This window comes from Hippocampus zosterae, chromosome 11 (assembly GCF_025434085.1).
Source record: "Hippocampus zosterae strain Florida chromosome 11, ASM2543408v3, whole genome shotgun sequence".
In the NCBI taxonomy this organism is placed as follows: Eukaryota; Metazoa; Chordata; class Actinopteri; order Syngnathiformes; family Syngnathidae; genus Hippocampus; species Hippocampus zosterae.
This window is the reverse complement of record NC_067461.1, coordinates 11,615,720-11,627,594: the sequence shown is the minus strand read 5'-3', so window position 1 is coordinate 11,627,594 and position 11,875 is coordinate 11,615,720. Positions and strand designations below refer to the sequence as shown.

Here is an 11,875-nt window from a genome sequence, read left to right as displayed (position 1 = left end):
TGAAGCTTACCCCAACTGACTTTGGGTGAAAGGTGGGATACACCCTGGAGTGGTCATCAGCCAGTTGCGAGTCATAATTAGCACAAGGAGGAGGAGAATAGGCAGGAAATGTTCAAACTCAGAAACCTCATCATTCGTATGAAGCTAGAACATCGACAATATGCGCATTCTGTTTACTGTGGATAATCTTACTAATCGCCCAAATCAACTCCTCTCAAATTTGCATGCTACTTTAGTGAAAAAAAATACCATCCATCAGGTCAAATGTCAACACAGATCAGCAAAATCATAAAATGATGCAACACCTAAAACCATCCAGGAATAACTTAATTACCGTGTCGAAAGTGATACAGTCTAACCTAGTAGAAATTCTTCAGCAATGGTCTTCTGACTGGACTCCTTCAACAGAGTATCAAGCTACTGCAGCTCATTCAGAGCGCTGCGACTTGGGTTCTGCCTAGAACAGAGATCACAACATATTACTCCAGTCCTAAAGGCTATCCTGACTCCGAGTCAGCTGTAGAATTTAAATTTGGCTACTAGTCTAGAAATTACTGAATGGTTTGAGTCCTGGAAAGAAATGCAGATGGAACTTATATCCAGAAGGGCTTTAAGGTCTGCAGACTCAAGTCAGGTAGTGGAGGCCAGTGTGTGAAAGAAAACATGGTAAATCAGTATTTTGCTTTTATGCTACATGCACATTGCCAACAGAAGTAAAGTCCGCCCCAAGTGGGAATACTTCTGAATCTAGGTAAAAAAGGCTGATTTTCTCTCCCCATACAAATGATGAGGTCTTTGAAATAATCTATATATATATATTTCGCGTCGTCCCGCACGCGGTCTGGCCTTCCGTCTGTCCCATTTCAAAACGTACCTACTTCACTGCGCCGCCACTGCGCCGCTCAGGCAGTGGCTCACTACGATCGCGCGGGCATCTTAGCGAAAAAATGTTGTCTACCCACAAGCATTGCAATGAAATTGTTAGTTATTTAGTAGAGCTAAACATCTCTTTATTTTCGTGATAAGCAATGAAGATGAACAAAAAGTTGAACCAAGCAACAACACTTTTGTGGGCCGAAGGCCCACCTTACCAGCCTTCCGCAGGAACTAGCTGATGAGCCGCCCGGAGGGCGGCGAACCACCACCTTACCAGCCTTCCGCAGGAACTAGCTGATGAGCCGCCCGGAGGGCGGCGCACCAGCTAGTTCCAAATAAATACATTTCCCAAATCTTTTCCATGCACTGTAATTTTAGTGAGCTATTCTGTTTTTTTGCACGTTGTTTTTAAATGTCGTTAGTTCTTTTGATTCTAGATACTTTCAAATGTCGTGCATTTAATTATGTGAGGCACACTGTGTTACTTTGTGTATTTAATGCACTAAACAAATACATGTGTGCCTTGCCTTGCTGTGTCATACTAAATCCACCCATCCATTGTATAACATGTAATTTGTTCCTTATGACAGATACATATTACGAGTACCGTAAATATGTTTGGACATTTTGAGTTAACCAACATGTCTCATGGGTCGTGTGGTTGCCCAATAACAATGTTGGTTTCTTTTTATGTAATGATAGATACATCATTAGTTGAAACCCACAAGTGATTTGCTTTGTTAATGTTAATAGAGAAACAATGACTACGACATAGTAGCGATGTTTGATTTCCTCACGTTGCTGACACCCACATCTCTCATTCATTATGAACACGACACGTGGTACACTGGCTGATGCTCAAACAACTTCCGCTGTTCTGGATTTCCGCAACGGGCAGATGGACAAGCCTACTCACGTGGTAAAAAAAAAAAAAGCAGGAAAAAAAATACCAAACATCATCTGCCATGTTGTGACATTCCTGTAATAGAAAATCATGCCACTTCAGAATGAATGACGCCTTCTGACCAAACCTACCACCAAACAAGTACGATACTTTCATTCCTGATGAAAGTGTCAGCTGAGTACGTCACATTTGAATTATGTGATGCACAAATGATTCATAATTGTTGCCAGTGTAATTTGCTGTACTGTTGGAAAGACACTTGCACAGAAACTACTAACATGTTGTTTGGCCGTAGTAAAGTACGCAGGTGAGGAAAATATTGCAATAATATGTGCATAAATTAACATGCAAGCATTTATTTGTGTGTGTAAAACCCGCAGGACACGTCAGGAGGTGAACAAAATCCTAAAGTTTTTAAGATGTACAATGGATATGTTCCTGGCATGGGTGATAAAGGCGAGAAGACGTTGTAGATATTTGTAACTAGAATTATGACAAAGCAGAGTCTAAGGCAGGCATGTCCAAAGTCCGGCCCGCGGGCCAAATCCGGCCCGCGGTCGAATTTCATCCGGCCCTCGGCCCCTGTCATAAAATCAGTGCCGTCTGGCCCGCAGGTTGGGCGCAATGGAACACGTGTTGCATTGACTGAGGTCTCGTAGACTGGTGAGTGATGTTTCATAGAGTACTGCTTCCCTCTAGTGGCTAAATGAGTAATAGCATTTAGACACTAGAGGGCATCACTCACGAGTTAACAAGACATCACTCCGTGTTTATATTGACTGATATGTCATATTTCAAATGATCCTTGCAGTTGTGGATATGTGTATTGCTTGTTCATTTCCCTGTTGTTCGAGTCAAAGGTTTTGTGACTATTGAAAAGTCATGGTGATACATTTTAGGTTTCAAATCAATCAATTTGCACTCAGGAGACTTCTGTTTAAGAAAAAGTCAAGTGAATAAGCAGTTGCATGTGATATACCTGTTTCAAATGAACCAAAAGAAATTCTTAAGATTGTTGAAATTAAAATAAAAATGGAAATGTGAAACAGACTGGCTTACTAAAATTTGTTGAACAATATTGTTGTTCAATGTAAAGAATGTCAGCCAAGGTCGGCCCCCCGACATTTTACCACATAAAATCTGGCCCCCTTGGCAAAAAGTTTGGACACCCCTGGTCTAAGGTATCTCAAAGTATAGTTATAGAATTCTGCAATTCAGTTGCATTTTGGAAATTCATTTGCAGGTCTCTGCAACTGAATTGCATATTTCTGCAGTCTGAAACTCCAATAAACGAATAGCAAATGTGATGTCATTTGTCGCGTTTGAGTTCTTTTGACTGGGGAAAACTGAATTTAAGAGCTTATTATATTGTTTCGACCATAGTCACAGTTAAGTTACAAAAACGTTGAATTATAATTACAACTATTTAAAATGAGATTACGTCGAGTCAAAAAGGGACGCCCTTAAAACAGGAAAGCTTTTAGTTGCATTAGGATATGACATAACGCAGCTCTAAATATTTCTATGAAGCATTTGAAACATTGAAATGAAATTTTGACCAAAGCCAAAATTATGAAGAGAATCAAATAAAAAATAATGTTCTATATTATCAAATGCTTTATAAAAGTTTAAAAAGAACTTATACTTAATTCCTCTGATTCAAGATATTCAGAGTAACCCATTAGGTCAAGTATTAGTCTTTTATTAGCCCTAATATGTCGAATAGAAAGTTTGAGTTTCTCTTGTCATTTATCCAAGATTACGGTTGACACACCTTTTTTTAATTGACATAGTATTCATTTTTACAGTGCAACAACATTTTTGTCAATATTAACATGAATGAGAACAAAAAATAGAAGAAATATATAAATACAAACAATACAATACAATACAATACAATACATGCTGATTTCTATAGTGCTTTCACAACAGCGACAGCTGTAACAAAGCGCTTTACAAAACAGTTAACATAAGGTAAAATAATAAACACAACACATAACATAAAACACAGACAGTCGTGCAGTCCTAACCACTTTTCCGTCCCACGCTTTGTTGTTTGAAGCGGTTTGAGATCAGATATATTAGTTCAATTCCATAATTTTACATAGTATATTGAATTAAAAAAATGACAGACTGACCCTGAACTGCAAAGCAACAATCAACATCAATCAAAAAACAACAACCTTAAAACAGAGTAAATTTAAATGATTGCTATACAGGTGCCTGGAAAGGGAGGAGCAAATCATGTGACGACACAGGCCATTGTCTCCGTTCTCTCATATGTTGTCTTCAATTACAGTTTGAAATTAGACTACACTAAACTTTGACGTACTCTAACTTCAATCCATTTTCTTTTTAATTAAAAATGTTGTTTGGATACAGCACTTAAATATAAAAAGGCTAATATGTAATATATATTTTCTAATTCGAACAAATTGAAGATTGCTCAGTTACAGGTTAATTCTGCCCAACTACCGTAAATTGTGTAAACACCGCGATGTCATTGAACGTCGCTCGTTGCGGCAGCAGGTTTCGCAGGGAGGGAAGAGAATTAACGTTTCAGCCTGGCCCGATACAAAGATTATTACCTTTATTCCGTTTACAGGGCTTGTGTTAGCATCCCACAGTTTTAAGATGCTGCAGTCCGTTTCCAGTTGTTCTTGCGTGCGACTGATCCAGAACCACAAATCGACGTCGTATTTTGTGGTTCTGGTGCTGAGCTACATCCTTTATCTGATATTGGGGGCTGTCGTCTTTTCGTCCGTCGAGCTACCTTATGAAGCTGCCTTGCGCCAGGACTTGATGACTACGAAAAAACAGTTCCTGCGGGACAACGAGTGCATCACCGAGGAGAGTCTGGAGCGCTTTCTCAAGGAAGCGCTAGACGCGAGCAATTACGGCGTCTCCATCCTCAACAACACCGCTACTAACTGGAACTGGGACTTCACTTCTGCACTCTTTTTCGCCAGCACGGTGCTCTCCACCACAGGTGAGATAGCTCCGACACAGAGCATCGGACGGCGACTTCGTGCAAATGTGTTATTTTTATTTGTATTTTTAATTTATTTCTGTTTATCTGGTTTCATAGCCATATGGCACACAGATCACGATTTCCCGTACCTTTACAAAATAACCTGATGTCACTTCTGGCCAATCAGACGCACCATTAATTTTAATGCCATATTTCATTCATTTGTGTATAATAATAGTTATTAGGCGTGCCATCCGTCTAGGCCTCATTAGCCTCACAAAAAACAGGCTTTGGCATATTTCAATGACTTTTGTGTAACCACGTGTTGGCTTATCAGTTATTGCTGATATAATTATCCTTGTATTACACCAGCACACAATGTTAGATACTGCACGCCAGGTGCACTTGATGATCCGTTTCCCTAAGCATAGTTGCAGAGCATTACAACAAGTATCTGGGAATTGATCTGCATTTTCTCTTTTGAAAGTGTGTGTGTGTGTTGTATTTTGTGTGATATTTATATTTTTCCAAGAGCCAAGTATGGCAGCGAGTGCTGTCCCTCAGTGTGTATGCTGGAACTCACGTCTCACATGTACAAGTCTGATATTTTTATTTTATTCTTTTTTTATGTTGCAAGGTGTTGAAGTGTTTTTTCCAGATCCTACACTGTTCCCCCATGGGAGCATGGTTCGAAATTCAATGAGAATAAAAGCGAAACCAATGTGATCAACTTAATAATTAACATTGAAGAATTCCTTTCAGGAAATCCACCAAACTTTTTTTCCTTTGGAAAATCATCTCTCTTTACTTAGTCAAATGATGGCATTTGTTAAAGTAAACCCTGTCTACAAATGTTGATGTTTTTTTTTTTGTCTTGCAGGCAGTAGGACAGTTTTGCACATTGCCATTTAATATTATCTTTAAAAAAGTGTATGCATATGCATTGAGACTACCTGAAGGAACTTTAGCCTGACAACATGGCAGCAGGAGTTATCTCGGACGTTTCAACATGCATACCGCACGTAGGTTGTGTTTAAGTCCTCAACGATACGGTGTGTTTGCTGGCAAAACACGCCCATCTAGCAGAGACTATCCATCAAATAGGTATGACATTACATAACGGGCACGGTGTTGTTTGGAGATTAAACATTCAGCAGAACACGTGTGCCTGTAAAAAATACACTGTATCACAAACAAATCCAATTTCCTGATAATTAGCTCATTCTTGCAAGTGGGCCAAGGTAACACACGCTAAGGCAAGGTTAACTTAGATAGTGTGAAGTGTTGTGAATCTTATACCGCTGGAGCATAATAAGTGATGGGTGACGCTTTCTTCAGTTTTTGATTTAAAAACATGATTTGCTATCTTAGGGTACATGCAGTTGTCATTCAACTGCTTGTTCATGTAGGCCCATTTACACAATAATCCTTTTGGAGGCGAAACAGGTCTTTCAAGGCGAGTCTCGGAAAATGATGGTGGTTGTATTTTTTTATTTTCAGTGTTGAAAATGGTCTTTAAAATATGTTCAGCATGGGAATGTGCAAGTACTGTACTGTAAATCATCATCAAAGCTATAATAGTGAAACACATTGCTCATGGTAGTATTACATAGGACACACTCAGTCCTGGGGTCTAAATTGTCTACAGGTATGAAACTGTGAATGGTTGTCTATGTCAGGAGTCTGCAACTTGCAACCGCGCCCAGACACTCACGTGCAGATTTGCATTAAGCTCCACAAGATACATTACACAGAAACGACAATCTGTACATGTTTTGAAAAAAAAAAAAAGACAGAAAAAGTTGGGTGAACTCAAAATTTCAAGTCAACAAACTTTGATAACATTTCAAGTTGGGCAATTCAACAAAATATTTTAAGTTTTGCTGTTGTGAAAATTGGCTTTTCCTCGTTTCGCAACAAAGCAATAAGAGTTTATGGAAATGTTATCGCTTGTGTTGCCCTCTCCCCTCCCCCAAACGCCTCAACTTAATGATATCAAGTCAAACAACTTAGCAAATTGTTTTGGGGCATATGACCTGCTTTGTTTGTTGTGCTAACTAACGTATTTGCCATGTCAATAATTAGTATTTTTCTTGCTTTTGTCTTCAGGCTATGGTCACACAGCACCACTGTCAAAGGGTGGCAAGGCTTTCTGCATCATCTACTCTGCGTTCGGCATCCCGTTCACCCTCCTCTTCTTCACTGCCGTGGTGCAAAGGATCATGATTTACAGCACAAGGAAGCCCATTTTGTACATCCACACACGCTGGGGTCTGTCCGAACCTCTGGTGGCCATCGTCCACTCATGTGTTCTCGCCTCTTTGGCCATCTCGTGCTTCTTCCTCATCCCCGCGGCCATCTTCTCCTCACTGGAGGACAACTGGAACTACCTGGAGTCTTTCTACTTCTGCTTCATCTCGCTTAGCACCATTGGATTGGGAGATTACGTGCCAGGAGAGGCGGATAACCAGAGGTTCAGGGAGTTCTACAAGTTGGCAATCACTTGTGAGTAATAGGCTAACATTGCAACAATAAGTGATCCAAAATCCGATTTATTTTTAGCTACTTGTACTTGTGGTTATACGCCCACTGGCCCTTTCATTAGGTACACCCGCACGTTCTAAAGAGATCTAAATTCTTCCTTTATAATTTTATAATTGATAAATTGGCACATTTAACAAGAGGTTGAGCATTGTAAGTGTAGTTTGCAGTTGAATACAACCAAACTATCATGTTGATATCCTATATTTAATATATCGTTAAATGACTACCACTGTCATTCTCCTGTCAATTAAGACTGAGCATTATCATCCCTTGGTTTGATTCAGCTCTTGCATTAGATTGTATTGGTGTACTACTACTGGCACCGACGAGCACTTGTCTACAGTGTGGTGTCAAAACAAGGTCAACACACAACTCATAATAATAACACATACATCCTGTTACGAGAAAAAGGAAGTTACTTTTGGTACTGGGACAATTCTCACTTCCTTTGAGCCATAAATCGAATCTATTTCATTAGTCTATTTCTGACGGTATACATTTCTTTTAAGTATCGGAATCAGATTCCAACCACAGAAACGAAGTGATTTCTGATTAAAAAAAAGTTTCAACACAGGACACATTTTAACCCAGAAAATGTTTACATGAGTCATTTTTGTTACGGCAGCAATTAAACATTCATTATGTTATGCATCAACATTTTGATTACATTTAATGATCATTTTTCATTATAACCGGATAGTGAGCCGCGTAGGATCCATTTCCACTGATATTACAAGTATGTCGAAGTACACTATAAAGTGCTATCTTTTTGCAAAAGATAAGTAGCACAGCAAGGTATACAGTATCGATCACCCTTCAATACCCCTTTGAAAATTCAACCTCCATCAAAGGTAAGATAGGAAAGCAATGAGAGTACGCCAGTGTGTGTGACATTAGTGTGCGTCATTCAGTCATTCAGCTTGCAGGCTGCACAACAGCAACTGTTTAAATTGATGTATGTTGTGACGTTGGAGCCATGCGTCATAGGTGTGGTGTATTTATAGAGCAGACTTCACAACCGGGCTGTAATCAAGTAGATTTGGCCTCTTCCTAATGTTAGTTGTTTTGATTTACAACACTATGTAAAGATCTTGTGCTCCAGTTATTAGAATATTTATTCTTATTTTCCCGCCTAGCTTTTCTGGTACTAAAACGCCACAAAATAATACATCACGTGCATTGTGTAGAAACACTGCCCCCTGTGTCTGAATTTGTAAACAACAGCCTTTGTGATCATTCTTTATGGAATGAAATTCACACTAAGAGATGAGGGTTGTTGTTTTTTTATGGGACTTACATTGAGTCCTTTTTCTGGCCTCTGTTTTTAGTTTACTTGATCCTGGGTCTGATCGTCATGTTGGTGGTCCTGGAGACTTTCTGCGAGCTGCAGCAGCTGAAGAAGCTGAGGAAAATGTTCTACCTGAAAAAGGAGAAGACGCGGGACCGCCTTGCCATCTTGGAGCACGACCACCTGGCCTTCACCTGCGCGTCAGATAGAATACATGACAACGACAAGGACAACATGTTCATTAGGGCCTCAAATCTGTCCTCTCGTAGTGACGACTTCATGATTCAGTAGTGTTAGACCGAGACAATTATAAGAAATCACAAATCTCCGATGTACTGTAGTTGTAGCTCGTGGGAGCAAAGGTTCATTATGAGATGCCCGTTGAGTACCGGTATATGCTAAAACATTCTAGGAAGTCATCTTGTAATTGAGCTAAAATTTAAGGCTTTTTAGAAAGGAGAATTTCTGAATAGTTTGTCAAAAATAGTTGACAAACTATTGACTGTTGATATTGCTTCAAGGTGTACAGTTGTGGGCCTTTTAGAATTAAGACCCACATCACTGATTTCAGAACAGGCTTGGTGATTATACAGGTTGATCACTGACAGTTGTTCTGTAAGTATTGGCATCTATGCTGCTCTGGTTGTCTTGCTGATTGGAAGAGGTTTCATGAGGCAATGTGTCATAGTGTAAATGGTGCTGGCGTTAATGTCCTAATAGTTTAGCTGTATTTTTTTATTTGGCAAATTGGCTTTGAGAAACTGACATCGGTTCTCTGTCTGTGCTACTTTATCTTTAATGAAGATGTAACGTTTCCTGCTCATTCCAGTTCTTGCGATTATTTGTGTTGTTACACACTTTAATTAAATGTTTTGTCTGATATGATGTGTTTAATGCGTACACAATTTCGGAGAAAGGGGAATCGAGATTTACCTTTAAGTGGAAGGGAGACAGTTTGCACATGTAGAGGAACCGGTCAATATGGTACATGTGTTTGTAAATATCTCAGCTGCATTGTGAAATATGTTGAACAGGTTGCAGCCTTAACCTTAGTCAGCTTGTAACTGGACTAAAAAAAAAAACATGCCACCAAAACCAACCGAGTTTCGATGACAAAACACTTCTAAGTGTATTTTTTGAATGCATTCCCAGCCGGAAATAAATTGCTCTGGCAAATATATTGATATTTAAATCCATGTTTTGATCATGCCTTTTGCTACAAGTTAACATGCTAATCGCAGGATATATTGTATTGTGTATGATGTTCTTTACCACTCAGCTCACGAAGCTCGGCAGGGTCATGTTGATTGTCAAGTGTATGTGATAGCGATGATTATTACCAATGTCTTTGATATATTTGAGGAAATTTCATGTGTTTGCGAACTGTTTTTATATGTCTGCTGGAGGGGGAACTAGACCTTAAATGTTGTTTTATGAAAGGCGCTTACAAATGTGATGTATTATTATTATTATTATTTCATTATTGCTGTAAGATATGTCACTGTTCAGTGGTTGCCTTGAGTGAATACATTTGTCATCATGATTGCAAATGGAATTAATTCACTGATTTTGACAACACAAGTCAGCAGCAAATGCGGATTCATGTCCATAATGCGCGTTGGAACCATTTTTTTCTAAGGAAAGAAATGACTTGATTGATATTTGTGTCACTAAAATAAAGTGCTGTTTGGTTTGTAATTGTTTGTTTGTGTGTTTTAAAAAATATATATTTCATAACCATCTTGAGCTGTAATTAAAAGCGAAAAGGGAATGGTTAAATTGCTGCTAGGGATGAAACTGAAAATGCTAGGTTCGGGACCGAACCGAATAGTGTTTTAGGATTCCAAAACGCAGGCTCAGACAAAGCGTGATTACAAAAATATTAAAGTAAATCGCACAGATAAAGTATAAACTGAAATCGCTGCTCACAAAGTGCCATGAAAAACAACGCAAAAACAAAAAACGCTTGCAAAGGGCCAGGTACTAAAGTTGACCAAGAATACACAAATGAAATTACAAGAGTCCCAAAACATGATACCGAAATGAAGAACAAATAACTTGATGATGAAAATACTTATAAAACAAGGAACCGTGACAACAAGAGTGACTGTGAACATGATCGAGGGGTCTAGAAAACAATACTTGAAGCAATACAGCAAGCAAGGTTGATAGCAGAAGTCAGAGTTCTTAACTACAAAGCCAGGGTGATGAGGAAGCGAAGCACAGGTGCTGCAGAGAAATACCCTTCACTCCAGCTGGATTTGGATTCCAATGACAGAAAATGACTTAATGAAATACTGTAAGGTCAGGTTAAAAAGTAATGACTGCACTTAACAGCATGCCTTTAGCAACCTTTTTAAAAATATGATGGCACTTGAATACATTATTCTGTTTTAGTCATTTCTTGAAAACACTTTTTTTCTTTGTTGAGCAGCTTCTTTAGTTGCATTCCAAAAGGGAATTACATTTCGAGCTGAACAAGAGGCTAAAACTTTTCATAAAGAGAGACTTTTTTTTCCCCGCCAGGTAAGCTTACACATTAGGTGTTGAAAGACAGGTGTGTTTGTAACCAAATGATCATGACCCAAATCGCTCAAATTTGCAAGATCTGTTGAAATACAACTCCACTATTAATTTTTGATGTTCTGATGTGTATTTCTATGTTGTGTTGTACGGCCTCGGGTGACGGGACTCACCTCATCCAAAAAAGAAAAAAGATGCAAAAAAAGAAAAAAGATGCAGTACTTTTGCGCCTTTGTTTCATTTGAAATATCGGTGGTGCAATTACAGGCCTCCCTCGCTGCACAGCGGCTGAAGTTAAATGACTAATGATTAGCCTTTGGCAAAATATTTATTGCACATCATGAGAACACAACTACCCGAGGATGCACACTAATTGGAAATAACTGTGTGCAACTTTCAGACGCAGCAGTTCATAAAATAAAGGGCGCCTGTTCATTTGCATAATGCAGTCATAAGAAATGATATTCTCATTAGAAGATTTGTTTGGTAGGACAGAATATGCAGGAATTATTTATTATTGATGAAATGACATTATAGCATACGTATTAAATAAGGAGCAGAAACACGCTGCGGCTGCCTCTAGGTGGCGACAGTCTCTCCTGCATGTTAAAAGTGCCACAATCCATGTTTACATTTCATGAATAATCCAGCCATCCGTTTTTAACACTGTTTTTTCCCGACGAGGGTCGCAGGGATTGCTGGAGCCTATCCCAGATGACTTTGGGAATGTTACAACCTGAACTGCTCGCCAGACAAATAAAGACAGACA

The 11,875-nt window shown here is 39.0% G+C and overlaps 1 protein-coding gene across 1 annotated transcript; it reads left to right on the top strand.

Moving 5' to 3' along the window:
* Positions 1–4,271: 4,271 nt before the first annotated feature.
* Positions 4,272–10,281, top strand: kcnk1b (potassium channel, subfamily K, member 1b). The gene is made up of 3 exons (XM_052079464.1): positions 4,272–4,769; positions 6,861–7,256; positions 8,624–10,281. Exons 1-3 carry the CDS (start codon positions 4,415–4,417, stop codon positions 8,872–8,874), a joined length of 1,002 nt encoding a protein of 333 aa, XP_051935424.1. The 5' UTR covers positions 4,272–4,414; the 3' UTR covers positions 8,875–10,281.
* The last annotated feature ends 1,594 nt before the right edge of the window (positions 10,282–11,875 follow it).